Source organism: Hippoglossus stenolepis, chromosome 8 (assembly GCF_022539355.2).
Source record: "Hippoglossus stenolepis isolate QCI-W04-F060 chromosome 8, HSTE1.2, whole genome shotgun sequence".
Taxonomy (NCBI): Eukaryota; Metazoa; Chordata; class Actinopteri; order Pleuronectiformes; family Pleuronectidae; genus Hippoglossus; species Hippoglossus stenolepis.
In genome coordinates this window covers 1,345,100-1,361,907 of record NC_061490.1, presented here as the reverse complement: position 1 = coordinate 1,361,907, position 16,808 = coordinate 1,345,100, and the positions used below count along the sequence as shown (strand labels likewise).

The window sequence follows — 16,808 nt, the reverse complement described above, 5'->3', positions numbered from 1 at the left end:
GCATGGTCCACTGAGGTTCTGATAGACAGGGGCCTGGAGGACTCCATCTGACTGTGCTGTTACCTCATCCCCCTGAACACTCAACTCATCAGTACACACAAACTCTCTCTCTACACTCTTGGAGACAGATGAAATGTCAAATGCGTAGAGATTATTTTCAGGGTCTGGTGTCTGGGCTGTATGTATCTTCACATAAATCATCATCACAGTTTGGACAGAGGGGAGAGAAGGGTCGGTGGCAAAGAAGCAAACTATGCCTACCTGCCAAGTAACTAAGGAAAGCTTGGCTTGAACTAAGTGCTCTCAATTCGGTGTTGGAATGTAGTTCTACCTATTTGGCCCTTTGTGCTATCGGGCTGTTTTATACTGCGATGTGATATTGATGGATTTGTGGATTATTTTATTTATTACTGTTGTGTGTCCTGACTCTGTGTCTCCTTTACTCTATCCACTATGCTTTATCTAACCACTACCTCTTCTCTCTCTTGTCCTTTGTTTGCAGGAGCAAAAGGTCTTTGGTCCCCACCACAGAGTGTATTTTCGAGCTTCCCCATTTCACTGTACAGGCCACAAGGGCCCAAACGCTTTTGCTACAAGCAATCTGTCAGAGTTGGACACACAGCATGACGAATGGAACCCCACTGACACTCAGCGAAAGCCTGCTCAATGAGGTGTACAAAGCTCCAGGTAAACACCATGCTACATGTACATACACCATATGAAGTTAACTGAGAATCCCTTGTACACAATCATCAATTTTCATGAATTTCTTTTACCTGACCAAGTTAATAATCTGCTGAAAATTGCTGAAATCGTAGCCTAATGGCTGTCTAACAGAAAGCCCACACAACAGTGAGACAGACGGTCTCCACATATCTTTACAGCATTCAAATTCACATTTGTATGCTTGAGACTAGTGTGTAGTTAATGTGTCTGCATGTAAAATGACCTCTGACCCTTCCACTTGCACCATGCTTTTTGGTTTTGCATTGGATTTCCTTCCAACAGACAAGTGAATACTGTAGGTGTCTAAAGAGAAAGTTATTGAGTTCATCTCATAGAGGAGCAGAGGCTGTTTTCCAGTGCATGTGTTTATCATTGCTTAACATTGCAATAGGCTCTTTGTGGGTTTTTTTTCAGTTGTTCTCATAATGCAGTCGATATTTGAGTGAAGCAATTATAATTCTTCTATGGCAAGAAAAAAAAAAACACCACACAAGATTCTTGTGTTTTTTAACAGCTTGTTCTGTATTTGACTATGAAAAGTCATAGAACAAAGAACAGACTAAATCATCTGGTCTCTTTTAGACCATTGTATTAGATGTTAACACGTTTATCATAGTAGATGATTTATTGAAATCTCCTTTTTCTCATTAAGTACATTTACTACTTTTTGTTTGTTTAGTCCTATATAAACTAAAGCTTGTTGTTCATACCAGTACATTTTCAAAGGAGATATATAAACTGGCTAGAGCTTGAAGTGATTTGACCCTCTCATGAAAAGCTTTATAGTTGTTTCTCAGGACTCAGCACATCATAGACTACCATTCAGTCAGAACAAGTCAACCAGACACTGTGCCCGTAGCTCATAGATTCTATACCATTGATGCAAACACATCCAGAACTCAAGGTCTCTAATATACTCGTTCAGACATTTTGACATCAGCTTGTCTTGTGCCTGCTGTGGGGTAAAGGACTTGCAGCCCACGGTAAATTAACTCAGTTTTATTCTTTATATCGCCTAGGATGCCTGTATGGTCAAATAATAAATTTTGCCCCTTGTTAAAGAAAGGGAGGGGAGCCCAGATTCAATAAAACAGTAGCGTTTCTCATGACGGTAGCATCTGGACAGTCCTCTGGAGGGCCAGGGATTTTCCAACTCATTAGGATCACGTTGTTTGGTATGCCGTCAACATTCTCCTTCGGCCAAGCCAGTCAAGCTACCTTTTTCACTGTTGTGTAGCCGCCAAAATTTATGAAACTGGTCTCCCGTGGAGTGAAGTCAAATATTCCTCTCTCCTCACTCTGCCTTTCTCTTGGAATGGTGCTTGACTAGTAACATAGAGAAACATCTGGTTCATGTGCTGGCAGGTTAGATAAAGAGCACTGGGGGAAAGAGTTCGAGCTTAGAAGGAAAGAGTGAAGGGGAATAGGTGATGTGTTGTGTAAGTAGATGTTTAGTTGGAAAAAAAGCAGCAATAATTCCGATGATATAACCAAAGATGTCTATGCTGTATCGGCTTTTGAAATTGTCACACTCATAGGCCTTCAGGAAGATGTTAGTTGTTCCAGTTCCTCTCAGTGGTTGTTGTGACAGGTTAATTGTAAAGGAGGAATGGAAAAAGATGAGCTGAAAGAAGAGAAATGAGCAAAGTTAACAGAGATGTAAAGTGTTGTGGTATCTGGTGTATCTGCCTCACACCCAGTGCAACCCTGCTGAATCATTTTGATTCCTGTGGGCACTGTGAATGTGTCCACACCATAACGTCATACTAGGGCGTTGCAGGCTGTTCTTTGCCAACTACCTGCCTTCCTACTCACTGCTCTTCCATGCTTTGCTGTGAGTTGTTTCTTTAACTTAGACTTACCTGGTATGATTTCTATAAAGACCTTAGTATCACATTTCCTGATGAAAATCTTACTGGAGACTGTTCTCTTTATTTTACATTCTTTCAATCTATCTAAAGACAAATAGGGAGACGTGACTGTTAAACTGCTGACACTGTGCCATTTGTTTGGCCCTGTGTGTGGTAACAGTGGTTGTTCTCCAGAGTGACTTTGCAGGCTGACTGGCTGCAACTGTTTGTAAGTCTTGAAAACGTTCACAAGATTCAGATTTGCATCCAGATGTAAGTTCTGTGTTTGTTCTTGCGTCTGCAGCCAGCAGTCAACGGGGCCATGGCCAGGAGAGAGCTGACATCCGCACACACACTCAGCATGACAAACAAAAGCTGTTAGTTTTGAACATGTGCTTTTTTCATTCCTTTTGGAATTTTCCTCCTTTGTATTCCTTTTGATGTAAGACGGCTTTTCAATAGTGAAAGGTGTTTCATATTGAGGTCTAGCTGATAACACAGATGGTAAGTGTCCTTCTGGGGGGGGAGCCGTTTGGGTATGACATTTTATTCCCTGTCCAAAGAAAATTCTTTAATTCAGCAAGGCAGAATAACTAAGATAACAAAGCTTCGGTCTTAATCTGAAAGGACTGACAGATTGTAAAATGTTTTTCAAAATAATTGGTGAACCTAGATTAAAGCGTCAGTCAGAGACTTTAAATCATCACAACTGACTGGAACACAGCTGCTAGGATTAGTCAAACTTTGTGTTTGTGCTGCTCACTGACAGCTAAAGCAGCAATCCAGTGAGCAGCACATGCAAAATTGTCTCTGTTGGTCTGCAATTCCAGAGAAGAATGAGGGAAATCAGAAAAAAAACATAAAATCTTAATTTCTTGAAATCAGGCAGTCAGTCACTGTCTGTTGCCTGACAGCTTGGTTTGTCAAACTACTGTCTGTAGGACAGCGTTGATTTTGTTATTTTCTGTGGTGACGCTTTATTCCAGCTTTCTCCGTTTACATTCCAGTGAAGCTCACACTAGTGTTGTATTTTATTGGAGAGCTCTGCAGAAAACAGTATATCAAATTTTATGTTTCTGGGTGTCTGGTAAAAATGGAGAGGGGTTCATAGGGGGGGTGTGTTTGTGCACACATTAGTGCATTCCTTCTTACAGTATGTGCCCCCTAACCGTAAACCTCTTTAGCTATACCCTGCTTCATTACTACCATTTTTTGATTTAACACGCTGTTTTCTTATATCCTGTTTTCTTTTTCTTTTCTTTTACTCTTTCATATCTGCTCAGTTCTATAGTACTAACCTAATTTTATTTTATTCAACTTTATCCATCTGTCACTTTTCTGTCTCCTTTTTTTCTCTTTCCTCTGTATTTTAGAATACATTGTTGGTCTTGTCTAATTCGTTTTCCTCTAATCCTCTTTTCCTCCTCTTCTCCTGTGATTGTAGTGGCCTTCCTTTCCTATAGCATTTCTCTGTTTATATTTCTAGGATCTTTTCGTGGTTTGCAGTAGGGATTATTGTAGTACCAGTACCATCAAAAGAAGAAGGGACCAGCAAGTAATTCTTCCTACCACTACCACAATAAGTGTATGATGATTGTGTTTCTAAAAAAGCTATTTTGTTCATTACTCACTCTTAAGCGCATTGTCTTAATAACTATTTGGACAGTCAGTGGCTCCGCACATTTGAACTACCTCTCCTTGGTTTCTGTTACAGATTACATTATTCCAGAATCATGTAGAAAAAATGCGTACAAAAACCAATCAAGAGAAATCTGGAGGTTTACATATTATTGACAACAGTGTCAATAAATTGCAGAATAATGGCTGACAGTCATAGCTCTTGTTTCATTGTTATATATTTATAGATGGTTATTACTTGCCAGTTTTCTCACTCAGCGTTTAAATATATGTTCACAATCAAATTTGATCATTGATCATGGATCCAAGTGAATTACATTTTGAACAAATCTAATCTGCACATTGCAGTGAGCAATAGGTTATATGTATGTTTTTTATTGCATTCTTCATCTTTTGCCTGTTGATGATAGCTTTATTGGATTTTGATTCATGCACTCACGTCCCCAATGGACGTAAGTCTTTCAATTTCAACAGATGTGTTTATAGTTCAGTACGCCGTGATGATTCACAGAGTGCACTTAAACCTGCAGATAGTACAACCTGTCTTGGAGATTCTTTGTCTCGTTGATCAAACAGTTACAAACAATTGCAAGTGTTGGTTGTGTCCTTGCAGCCATGACATGGCAAACCCCCCAGATGACACACAAATTCATTCCTTTTAAACACAAGGATTAAACAATTTTTCTTGAGGAAAATCTATTTAAACTTCACTGCTATATCAGAGTGACAGTTTTAAGTTTTTTTTCTTAGTTTTTCACAAAGTAAGCTTTTCCTGAGCATTGGCCACCCTAAATGATGTAATATGGGCTCAGTGCAGGATCTGCAACCGAGTTGGCCAAAGGAAGCTGAACAGAAACTATGACCTGGGCTACTTGCTCTAAGTAATTTAAATACTTCCCTATAGATTGGAAAGGCTTGAGCACAATTTTTGGTCCTTGCATTTGCTTCCCTGTTTTAACGTCTTGTGAAAGGCTGTATTTGGAAAGACAAAGGGTAATTAAAATCAGCATAAAATTGGTGTTTCCACCATTAATGGACTCAGCCTTAATTCAGCTACCACCACAGCTGGTTTCCTGACCACACAGCTCCATGGTGGTCTAAACTAGGATGGCGGGGGCTAGAAGTTGGTTGGTGGTGGTCACCAGGCATGCTCCAGATGATTGCTGGGTGATATACGAGCTGTGACATTAAACTTTAGCTTGACAGATATGGAGGGAAAGAACAGTTAGTGGAAGAGAGAGTAAATAATATAATGAGAAGAATGAAAAATGAGAGAGTGAAGGAAAATGAAGGGTGAAGTGAAAAGTGAGAGAGAGAAAGAAATGGAGAAATCTTGCTGCCCAGAAACAGAACTGACTTTTGGTTCTCTTTATTAAATCCAGCTTTTGCACCTAATTGAGTGTCAGGTTCTAGACGTACACACGTGCGCACGCACACACACACACACACACACACACACACACACACACACACACACACACACACACACACACACACACACACACACACACACGAGACACGCAGGTGCATTTGCACATAGGCATGCTTAGCTCCCAGTTTCGCAAATCCGATATGTACTCCTGCACTCACATAGGAACCCATTTAAGGCAAATGACAACAAGAATGTTTGGATACAGAGAGCTTATGCTCCCATTGCATAGCGACTAGAAACATGTTAATAATAATAGTACGGGACTTATGCTCTCATAACAGTATCGTTATTAAAACAAGTCTTTTGTTTTAACAAGTTCCCCCTACACAAACAATGGGGGATAGAGTGGTTGGAAAATAGAGAAAAGTGTGGAAAAACAACAGAAGACTCTTCAAGGTTACATCAGGGAGCCTTATTTATCCTTTTCTTCACACTGATAGCTCCCATTCCTTGGATACAAATGCAGTCTCCTAGAAGACCACGTCAACAACAGTTTTTACGCACTTTTGCACTGCATGAAATAGGCTGCTCCTGTCATGGCCAGCAGTTCACTGCCCTGTGATCTAACTGCCTTCAGGAGCATGGGTTTGACGCAAATCCCCCTGTGACGCTGTGGCATAATAAGTGTCGGTAATTGCTCTGTGTTATTGGAGGGGAAGAAAGTGTTCATTTTCATATCACTCTGTCACCTCCATAAGCTGATGCCTGGTATGCTGCGCATTTAATGTTGTCTGGTTGCAGAACTTACCCGTCTATCTTTTCTCCCTCCTTGTTCCCTTTCTTGGTGGGCTTCTCTCTTTCCTGTAATGCAGTTGATTGGAACACAGTCCTGGCTATGACACTCAGCGGGCAAGGTTGCGGTCCGCTCAATTTTCCAGTGTTTTCCTGTGCAGATTTTGGTTGACACGGTTTTCTTACTCACACCCTGAATTTGCAGGTTTGCCCTGTCATAGAATGGGTCCATACACTTACCCCGGAAAGAAAATTTTGATAGTTCCCTTTCATTGTTCCACAATGAAAGTGAAAGAAGGAAGGACAAGAGCCTTTTTTATGGTTTGTGGTTGTCACAAATGTCAGTAAAGAGATGGGAAGCTTAATGAAAACCCTGAGATGTCTGTTTCAGAGTAGCCTGGCCCCTCACTGAAGTATCCATACTTCTTTGAAGAGGTAAGTTATTGGTTTGAGAGAAATTTCTGCCTGTCTACTTGTCTGCTTCATGGATTGACATCAGAGTAGGAAGAAAGCAGGAGCAAAAGGAAAGAAAGAGGGCTATTTTTTCCATACACAACCTTATTTCTAACATGAAAAACACGTTGTGTCAGCATTAGAGAGCTGATAAATAAATCTTGGATGGAACTTGAGACGATTCTTGTCAAAGAAAACTTCAATGCAGACGGTCCTCACCCCACTCCTGGCAGATTGTGATGATGTTTTAAGTCAATCCAGACTCAGACCCTTCTCTTTTCCTTTGTCTTTGCTAAGCTCTTTGCTCTTTATCTGTCGCTCATTTCATTCCAGAGCAAATGAGAGAAGCCAGAGGATTTAAAACAAAAGAAAAGTTTGATGTGTTGTCTCACAATTAGTTGTTGGGTTACATTAATATTTATATGTTTAATGGAATGAGAGAAATGTCAAGTGACTATGGTTTGTTCCAACAAACACTTTGCACAGTGTACTGTGTACGCACAAACTCCTCTCATAGTTGGTGATTTCAAAAACTCATCAGGCTTGCAGTTTGTCACCATGATTTTCCATTCATTATTCCCCTTTTCCTCACAGTGTCCACTGGCTTCTGGGGAAAGATGATATTTAAAGTGGAGTGTGCAACTGAGTGTTCCAAGGATTTTTTTTCTCCTCGTTGGTAGTTGAGTAGGGCAGTTTACTTAGCTGGCCAGCCATGGGCACAGCAAAGTCAAATTAAGCTTTCGTCATTTAGTGTGGTGTGTAACCTGAAATATGATATGAATTACCCCAGCAGTCATTGTGTATGAAACGTGACCACAGTAAACAATTCTAGGTGTGTCATCAACACATAATGTGTTATACAAACCAAGGAAGACATGCCATGCAATGCAGAGTGCAGTTGTAGTATGTTATTAATTATTGTGTTATATATTTTGCGAATTGTCAGCATTTACAGATATTCGTCATGCTGAGAAACAAATAACTGTTGGGTTATCAGGAAACCTTTTAATAAACAAGTAATTCAATCTTTAATAACTTTAAGATCTCATGTGCACCCAAAGCAATGAACATCAGTGAGACATGAAACAAAATACACTATATATAGCATGGGCTCCACATCACCCATAGACTGCTGTGAATGATACAAAACCTTGAATCAATGACAACCCTATATAAATCTGTTTGTGTTTATGTCATTTGGTGCCTGCACAGCTGGCTCCCTACTGTGAGTCAACTGTCCCATCGGAGCATTGTAACCCCCACTAAAGTGCCTCAGCAGCACCAAATCACCAGTCACTTCTTGGCTTCGCATTCAACCCCATCGCTGACCCATAAATATTGATCTCTTAGATTATTGACAAACAAGAATGCTGGGCTCGGTTTCTCTTTAGTTCTCATCCATGAGGCTAGAGGAGCCTGAGAAAAAGTGCAAGCGTGAGTTATAGAGGTGCAGAGATCTTGAGAGTCGAAGAGAAGAAGCAGTAATCCAGAGTTACATTTCAGTGATGGAGGGGCTGGTTTAGCGTCATTAGTTGTGGTCTGTAGTTTCAGGCGTCTCTCTCATGGTGGAACCACAGTGGCATTCCATCCTGGCTGCGACTTCAAAGTCAGAATGCCCCTGTTTCTTATGCTAAACAGATTTGTCAGGGTAGCATTAGGCTGGGGATATGGGAGATTGAGAGGCAGGCCCTTTTATACAGAACTGTGTTTTAATGGCCTATCTTACCACTGGCTAATTGTCTTCTTACAAGTGGCTCTGTGTCACAGCACATGTTTTGCCATGACTCTTTGCACATCTGTCTCTCCCCTTTTCTCTTACCCTCTCTCATCTTTCTCACTTGTTTTACACATGGCCCATCCCCCAACCCCTCCACTGTCTTCCAAACCCCTTTGCCTAGGCCCATTAGTGTTGGCCAAATTGCTTCCGCATGATGACTCCTTAATTGTGGTAATTCAGTGGCAGAGAGAACCATGGTTTGAAAGTGCAGAGAACATGTGTCACTGCTTTAGTGGGCAGACAGAAAGACAGTTAGCACCTGGAGGGGATGATAATCATGAAAATTAGACCCCCAGCCTCCACCACCAGCAGCTCTTACTCCCCATCACTGTCTTTACACCACAACCTTTATAGGCAGCGTGTACCACTTGCACACCCCACTACACTACAACCTCTGCCCAGCGAGCTGGAAGCAGCTTGGCTGGGCTTCATCATTTGGGGAAGCATTTATCTCTCTCTCCCCCTCTCTGTCCATTCACTGTGAGGGTTCTTATGTTCAAAATATCGACAGTCTATGAGAAGCCATTCGTCTGCTGTTTTTGTGGTCATTTAGCAATGGAAGCAATCACTTCTTATGTAAACTGTCCAGTCGCTGTACCATTCATCTAGAAACAGCTGTTGCTGCTACGTGAAATCTGAAATGCATCTCTTCCTGATGGCAAGTGGAGTTTCCCTGCAATTACTATAACCTAGCCCAGCATCAGGATACCACATTAACTATAACTGCTTTTATTTATTGGCTGTTTTGTGTGTTTTCTATGAAAATATTTAAAGTTTTCTTTAACCAACAGAATACCTTTAAAGTACTTGTTAAGTTACCTTTATGTTTGCCCTTTAAGTCTGCTCTCAGAATCAAGTCCTGATCATATAAAAATTGGATTTTGTTAAAAGTGATAAGTCTCCCTGCAATCTTGTGTTTGTCTGCTGCCGGAGCTGCTCTGTTCTCAGCTTTAACTGCAGAACAAACCATTCACCTTGTCTGTTTTCCTGTCCCACTCTCTGCATGTGTCTGTATTTTTTCTATGTGTCAGTACTGGGCAAGGTTCCAGCAGACCTCCTGCTCCTACTTACTGTTTCTACTTCAGCCCCTCCTGACTTGGGAGAGACAGTTATTGTTTCTACATCAGCACTTAATGGCTCAGCTGGCTGCTTTTGGTCTACCCAACTTGTCAATGTCCACCTATTTTTGAATACGCCCCCTAGCTGCTGTGGGACCACTGCCAGACTTTTCGCGCTTTACGGTCTCTTTGTCTCTGTCTGTCTACCTGCCCTTTAGGGTTTGGTTATTGTGTTCATCCTCATCCAATCGTCATCACATATACAACTGATACCTAATGAATTAATACATGCCAAGGACCTGTTTTCTAAAAAATACCGGAATGCTGCTCTCACGTCTCATGCAGTTTGGGGTGGTAACTTGAATCAAAACACTGATTTAATGTTTTTTTTTAGCAGAAGTCACAAACTTAAATCTTCTTCAGTCTCCAGTCTTGTGCATTAGCTCTTTGTAACATTCTCTTTTCCTTTTTTTTATACTATAACATTTCCATGTTCTCACTTGAACACCCTGTCTTATTCATCAAAATGAGGTTCGAGGTTATTATCATAATGTTTTGTTAATGTAGGCTAACACAAACATTGTAAATGTAGAATTGTCTGCTCCAACATCATAGGAAGACAATTTTCCCATACTATTCTTCAAAGCACTGAAGGCAGGACATGTTGGAATGTGTAAAGCATGGCTTTTAAGTCTGCAGATGTCCTACACACACACACACACACACTGAGACATATGCACGCCATATATTGAGGTATGCAGGAAGCAAAAAGGCAGCCTCCATATCCCATCAATTTTTTTATATTCTTTCTTTCTTTTTCTTTCGATTCCTCAGCATTTATTGCCTGACTTCACATCCCTTCTTCAATTCATTTTATTTCCACACTCTTCTCAGTGTTCGGGATGGCAAATCCAGCTGCCCATGGCTGCCCTCTCAGTCTTTGATGGAGTGCTGTAGCCTTTGGCCCCTAGCTGTGTGGTTATGTACTCTTTGCACCTGCCCTTGCTTGACAAGTAACAGCACCACACACATTCACTCACTTACTCACTCAGTCACACACAGAAATGCACCAACACATACATCTGGCTGTAACACACACTCACTACATAATAATACACACATACCGAATACCCCTCCTCAAGGCTACAAACTACCAACCAATGAGTTTTTTTTCTCCATTTGTACCCCACTTGTTTTTATAGTCCAACAGCTGGACAAAACATTGTCCAGAGTCCTCCCACCCAACAGCCACCACCCCAGCAGGTGTTCTGTGCCCTTTAGGACATCTGTGTGGGCAAGAGGGATATGTTATAGTGATACCCCTAGTGCCATTTATCAAAGAGCAACCAGAGTAGAGGGAATGGCCCTTGTCGTGTTCCAGATTGGTTTGCACTTTTAACATCTCCATCCTAACTACAAAGAATAAGGGAACCAGGGAATAGTTGCTCTGTGTGGAACCTACTCATCACTGTTCATTTGTCTTTGTCAGCACTGTCAAAAAAGGCCAAATCATCACTGGACCTCGTTAGCATGGAGGCTAAGGTAGATGGGTCATGTGTTTTAAGGTTCACTGAGGCAATAACATCGACGAATATCTGCTGCGGTCCTTGTATTTAAGCTTTATTATATCCATTGGGAGAGGGGAGCGTAGCTTTTATAGTACCTGTGTCATTTCTGTCTTTCCCTCTGGTACTAGATAGCATCAAATAACCCAAATGTCTATCTGTGTATATGTGTGTATCTGTATATGCATTGTCCATGAGCTTGAACATACACGCTTCTTATTTTTCTGGTATGAAAATACGATAATGGCTAAACTCAGGAAAAACTTTCAGGAAATTACTAAAAAAGATTTACCGTTGTTTTTGTAGAGTTCTGTTATACTACATCAAAGGTTTATTTCTGAGTTGAGTGAGGACATCAAGAGGAACATTTATTTCTCAATGCAAGAAGCGCAAAGGAGAGTCAAAGTCATCCTTGTGGTGTTAAATCAATCGATGGAGACACATCATGCTTTTTTTTTTTTACATTTGTGTCATTTGTTTATAGTAATTATACAAAGGTCGGTATAAGCATGGACAGTTAATTAGAAAATTAATTAATATTAATGCCTGCAATATACACTGTATAGAACTGTCAATCTGGTTCCAAGTTCCAGTTACTTAATTTAGTTCTGGGAGGAAGTAATTCCCAAGGAACGGTTGTCTTATAGACAGAGGAAGCTGGAAGAGAGGCAGGTAACCAAAGCCTCAGAGAGACATGCAGCACTTCTCTGTTTGACCTGCAGATATATTAAGTGGTAGGCAGGGATACAGAATGAGGGTTATTAACATTCCCATCTTACATCTGGGTGGATAGATGACCTCTCAGACAGCAGGTGAAGAAGTTGCTTGGTAATTTGTCTGCGAGAGGGAGCGGAGGGAAGTCAGTGGTTAGGGATTTTAGCAATTGCCAGTAATTCCCCTGGTTAAATGTGCTGCGTGTATGTGTCTAGTTGAATCTCACCCTTTTCCACATCGGCTGGTGTTTAACATTAAAACATGCATTTGAACTATTTAGTTGATTTGGGATTAACAACAAAGTGTGGTATCAAGCAAACACAGAAGTTTTCTAAATCTTTATTTATGCAACATTTAATACAAATCTTAACAGTAATGATTTGTCTGAACAGGCAGAGAAAAGGAGGAGAAGATATGGGCTAGGATGAAAGAATAGTTTGGAAAACAATACAGGTAGAGGAGTACTAAGAATTGTAAGAGAGCAGAGAGTGGTGAGTGAAAAAAGTCTTACGATGTCCAGACTATAGTTTCAGGGACTGTTGCCAAATAATGACCTGTTGTGCTTTCATAGCCTCTCTTGTGGCAGCACTCATCTGTGCCTTATTAATGCAATACCTTCTCACTCACCGGTAAGCAATAAATCCATGGTAGCCAATAAATCTGTTCCATTTCTTCTCTATCAATTTTTATGCGTGTATGTTTATATTTAACTTTTTGAGCTTCTCTCTGCTGTTTGTTCTGCCACTATGTCTTATTGATCTTAGTGTCACTGGGCCAGTTTACATCTGCTACAGTCTTTATTCTTTCAGTCTTGAGCATCAGCTGACTGGCAGAAATCATTAGTTCCTTTTACACTGAGAGGTGTCCTTCATTTCCATTCTTCATCTGATAACATTTCCATGTTCTCATGTGAATGCGCAGATTAAGCCCCACTCAGCTGTGAACTCAGTCAGAAAGTACTGTGGACACTTTTAGGAAATGAAGTGCTCACTATACGAGTGGATTATTCTGAGAAGTAAAGCCTTATTGGAACAGGTGATGTAAGAATTTAATGTGATTCCCTCGGACAGTTCCAGCTCACTGGAAGAATGTAACTTGATGGATGGATCCTCTTCTCTCTCAACAGGCGGTTTGGCACAGAACTCCCTTTACTCCACAGTATCTTTCCGCCATCCAGTTATTTATCCTTCTTTGTCCTGTTATGTGTTTGAAATAGCCTCTCACCATAGAAATAACATTGACATATCATAATGGCAAGTATGTAATCCCCCACTACTCCTTACCACAGTGCAAACTGTTTCATTTTGGAAAGATGGCAGACGAAAGGTTCCTCCAAACCAGACTGTCATTAAGAGAAATAATCATAGAGTGAAGTGCAGTTGAGGCTCCTGTGATGTAATGCTGGTGTTAGGTGAGTTGTAGTTGACACAGATGGATACAGACAGGACTGTATTGGATATTCTTTTGGAAATATATATCCTCTAAAATGGCCTGTTACTCAAACACCCAATAGTCCCTGTAATTGAACCTAAAATGTTCAAGTCATTCTACTCAGTAGATTTACTGGGAGCCTATAAAACATTTGGACAAACATTTGAGAATTTAAGGGTTTTTACCTCCTCTAATATCCTTCCTGTGCATGTTTTAAAATGAACATGGCTATGATGTTGAGACTTTACTCTTGTAAATCAAAATCCCATCATTGTAGTGTAAATTATTTCACAGGAAGCTCTCTATATCCAGAGGAATCATTTTTTATTTTTTATTTTTGTTTGACATATTTATCCTACTAAGAATGAGATTGGAAACTGAGGACACCACAGTTGTCCTGCCAGAGCAGATAAACACAATACACTTCATGTCATGTTGGTCATATCTGCTTTAAAGAGCACCTGGTTTTTCCACAACTTTGGGAGAGAAGGAAATGGAAAGAAAGGGGTCAAGAGTAATTAAAGGCCAATCAAGTGTTAGACTAAGCCACAAGCAGCAGTGTTTACACCTGCCGGACTGCACTTCATTTTCACTTTTTCCCCCCTTTTTTTTATTAGGTGTGAAATCTCTGGGCCCGTCACCGACTCTCGAGGGCTCGGTCCAAAACCTGGAGCTGAAGTTCTGCAGCCGTGCGACGGTGAAATGCGCCTCAGGAACCCTGGGAGCTGTAAAAGTCTGCGCCAGGACCCCAGGTGTGTGCAGCTGTGCCCTGTTAAAACTTTACTGCCTGTGTAGGAGGGATAGAGTGAGACCGGCTAGACTCTTCTTTTACTTTCTTTAACTTTTATGTTTACACATTCAGTCTCTATGCCTTTTTTTCTTCTCCTCAATCTTAATGTTAATTTCTGTCCGGCAGTGTGATTCAGTCGTTGTTTTCTCCTAGGTTACTGTCACTGGCCAGGGATGTTGTTGGAGCTAGTGTCATCACAGAGTTTACCGTGTCAAACTTGACACATGATGTCAGGCAGATGATAAGATGTATTGCACCTCTCAAAAAAGAAATACAAATACTCTTTTTAGCTGTTTTAGCATTTGGTTGCATAAAATGATTTACAAATAAGGAGTTTAACTTTTAAGGTAACTAAATCACTGTTGAATTAGTGCATGTCCATCCTATTGCTGTTGTTCCGTTTTCTTCTAAAATATATTTCACTGATATCACCTGTAGTCCCAAAAATGTTGACACTAATTATTGACTAGTATTATAATTTATTTTAACATGGACACTCTGTATTTTTTAGTGAAAATCAGACCTTGAGTCACTGAGTGATTCAGGTGAAAGGGATTTTTTGATTCCATGAAGCACTCAAGACAAGCTCTTGTTTTTGTATTTTTAATGCTTATGGCCACAATTTTAAAATAAGACGTCTAAATTGATTTTGTTTTGTTTTTCAGGTTCAGGAGATGGGGTGAAGGACAAGCTGGTTCCTCTCATTCAGGGGCCATCTGACACCAAAGAACTCCATATGAGTCGCTGGCTTAATGAGATCCGCAAACCTGAATCTTTGCTTGCTCCTGACCTGCTCGCCTTTTCTGTTCTGGTCCCTCAGCAAGGAGACAGTTGCAGGAACTCAGGTAGAAGATATTTAAATCTCCTGTCCTCTCCTCTCCTCACCTCTCCTGTCTTCTCCTCTACATTGTCTTTTTTAAGCTCATTTTTGAGTTGTGGTTCTGTTGTTTGAATTTATGACAGGTACTAGTAATCCATATTCCAGCTTAGTCGTTGGTGATCTAATGCCAAAGTCTTGGTTTGTTTAGATCATCATATTTTCATATAATGTCACACACTCTTTACTTTCAGTTATCTGTTTAGTAAAGCCAATAAGTGTTTTTCCTGTCGAGTATCCTTGAAGCCAGGTTGGCAACTCAGTGTCACTTCACAGGCAGCACGAGTTCTCTAAACAGCAGTGACTCTTTGTCAGCACTGGGCTGAGCTGGCTGACAACAGCTAACCACTCGAGCATACCTGTTGAAGGGTACACTGATGTCAGGTTGCAGCATGTGATTGTGTCTCTAGACCAGTGCTTCCCAAATGGTGTGCCGTGGGATTTTGAGAGATGTGTACAAAATTATTATTGCAATACTATCATACTACTACAGGGCTTCAGAATGTGACCATTTAAATCTGTGAAGTGCTACTAAAAAAACTTTCTTAGTCACCACCCGTCTGTTGAAACATTTGGCTGGGTGATTCTGTGTTTGATCAGAATTAAATGCACTTCATCGCCATCTTACTCTCTAGACTACACACACACACACACACACACACACACACACACACACACACACACACACACACACACACACACACACACACACACACACAGTTTGTTGGATGCACCTAAATGATGTACTGGTACACCAGTAAACGTTAGTCTGGAGCCCTGATACAAAAGGTTATGAATTACTTTTTAATTTATTATATCAGTTATGATACAGATGACAGTGTGAAGGAGAGCAACTTCAAAAGAGAGGAATGCAGGTAAAGTGGATGAAAACAATGGTTTTGCATGAGTAAGAATTCAGGTATGCCTTGCGATTTTTGCTTGGCCTGCGGTGGGCCTTGGGCAGAAAAAGTTTAAAAACCACTGCTCTCAAAGTGTAGTGGTGTCAGTAGCACTTCTAAAAGACTAAAAATACTATTCAGATTTCGAAGCTCAAAGTTTTAATGTACTTTATGTAGTAAGTTGTAAATTGAATGATGGCAAATCAGTGCATCTCTGTATCTACAGCAATAGCCTGGTTTGTCCTCACCTATTCAGGACAGTCTCCAACATTTTTAGGCTAACATTGCTCCAGATGTGTTCTCTTCTGTGAATTAGGCCATGAATATCATAAGGTCATCACTAATTTCTCCTCCCCAACTGCAAAGAGTTCTTTGATATGACAGTCCTAGATAAGACCAATACCTTTGGAAGTAGTAATTGACTCTCTCCCACTGTCAAAAAATAGATACAAATTTTCTCAAAATGGTCCCAAATGTATTGTAGTATCTAAACAATGAATAAAAAAACAAGATTTGCAAACGTGTACTACTATTTGTGTGTAATTTTAGGTTCAAATACCAAGCGGTTTGAATGCATGTAAAACAGTTTCACAAATGCACACATCAAAAGCTGAATAACTAATATTTACTTACTTATTTCTAACTTCAACGGAACAGGTCTGATCATTTTTGCTTTTGAAACACAAAGCTGCCTGTTTACACAACCATCTTCTTTTTAAACTTATCAACAAATGTAAACAAATTGTTCAATGTGTGTGCACGGATCACCTGACATGCACAGATCAGATTACATTTGTTTGATGAGTCTCCAGCTGCACTCAGATGGACTGTGCATGCTGTGTTCACTTGCTAATGGAAAACTGAGA

The 16,808-nt window shown here is 40.4% G+C and overlaps 1 protein-coding gene across 1 annotated transcript in view; it reads left to right on the top strand.

Moving 5' to 3' along the window:
• The window catches only part of LOC118113661 (vacuolar protein sorting-associated protein 13B-like), a 311,783-nt gene that overhangs the window by 69,411 nt on the left and 225,564 nt on the right, over positions 1–16,808 (top strand). Inside the window, exons 17-19 of the mRNA XM_035163589.2 lie at positions 503–687; positions 13,994–14,128; positions 14,832–15,011. Coding sequence (XP_035019480.2) covers positions 503–687; positions 13,994–14,128; positions 14,832–15,011 — 500 coding nt within the window. The remainder of the gene's footprint in view (positions 1–502; positions 688–13,993; positions 14,129–14,831; positions 15,012–16,808) is intronic.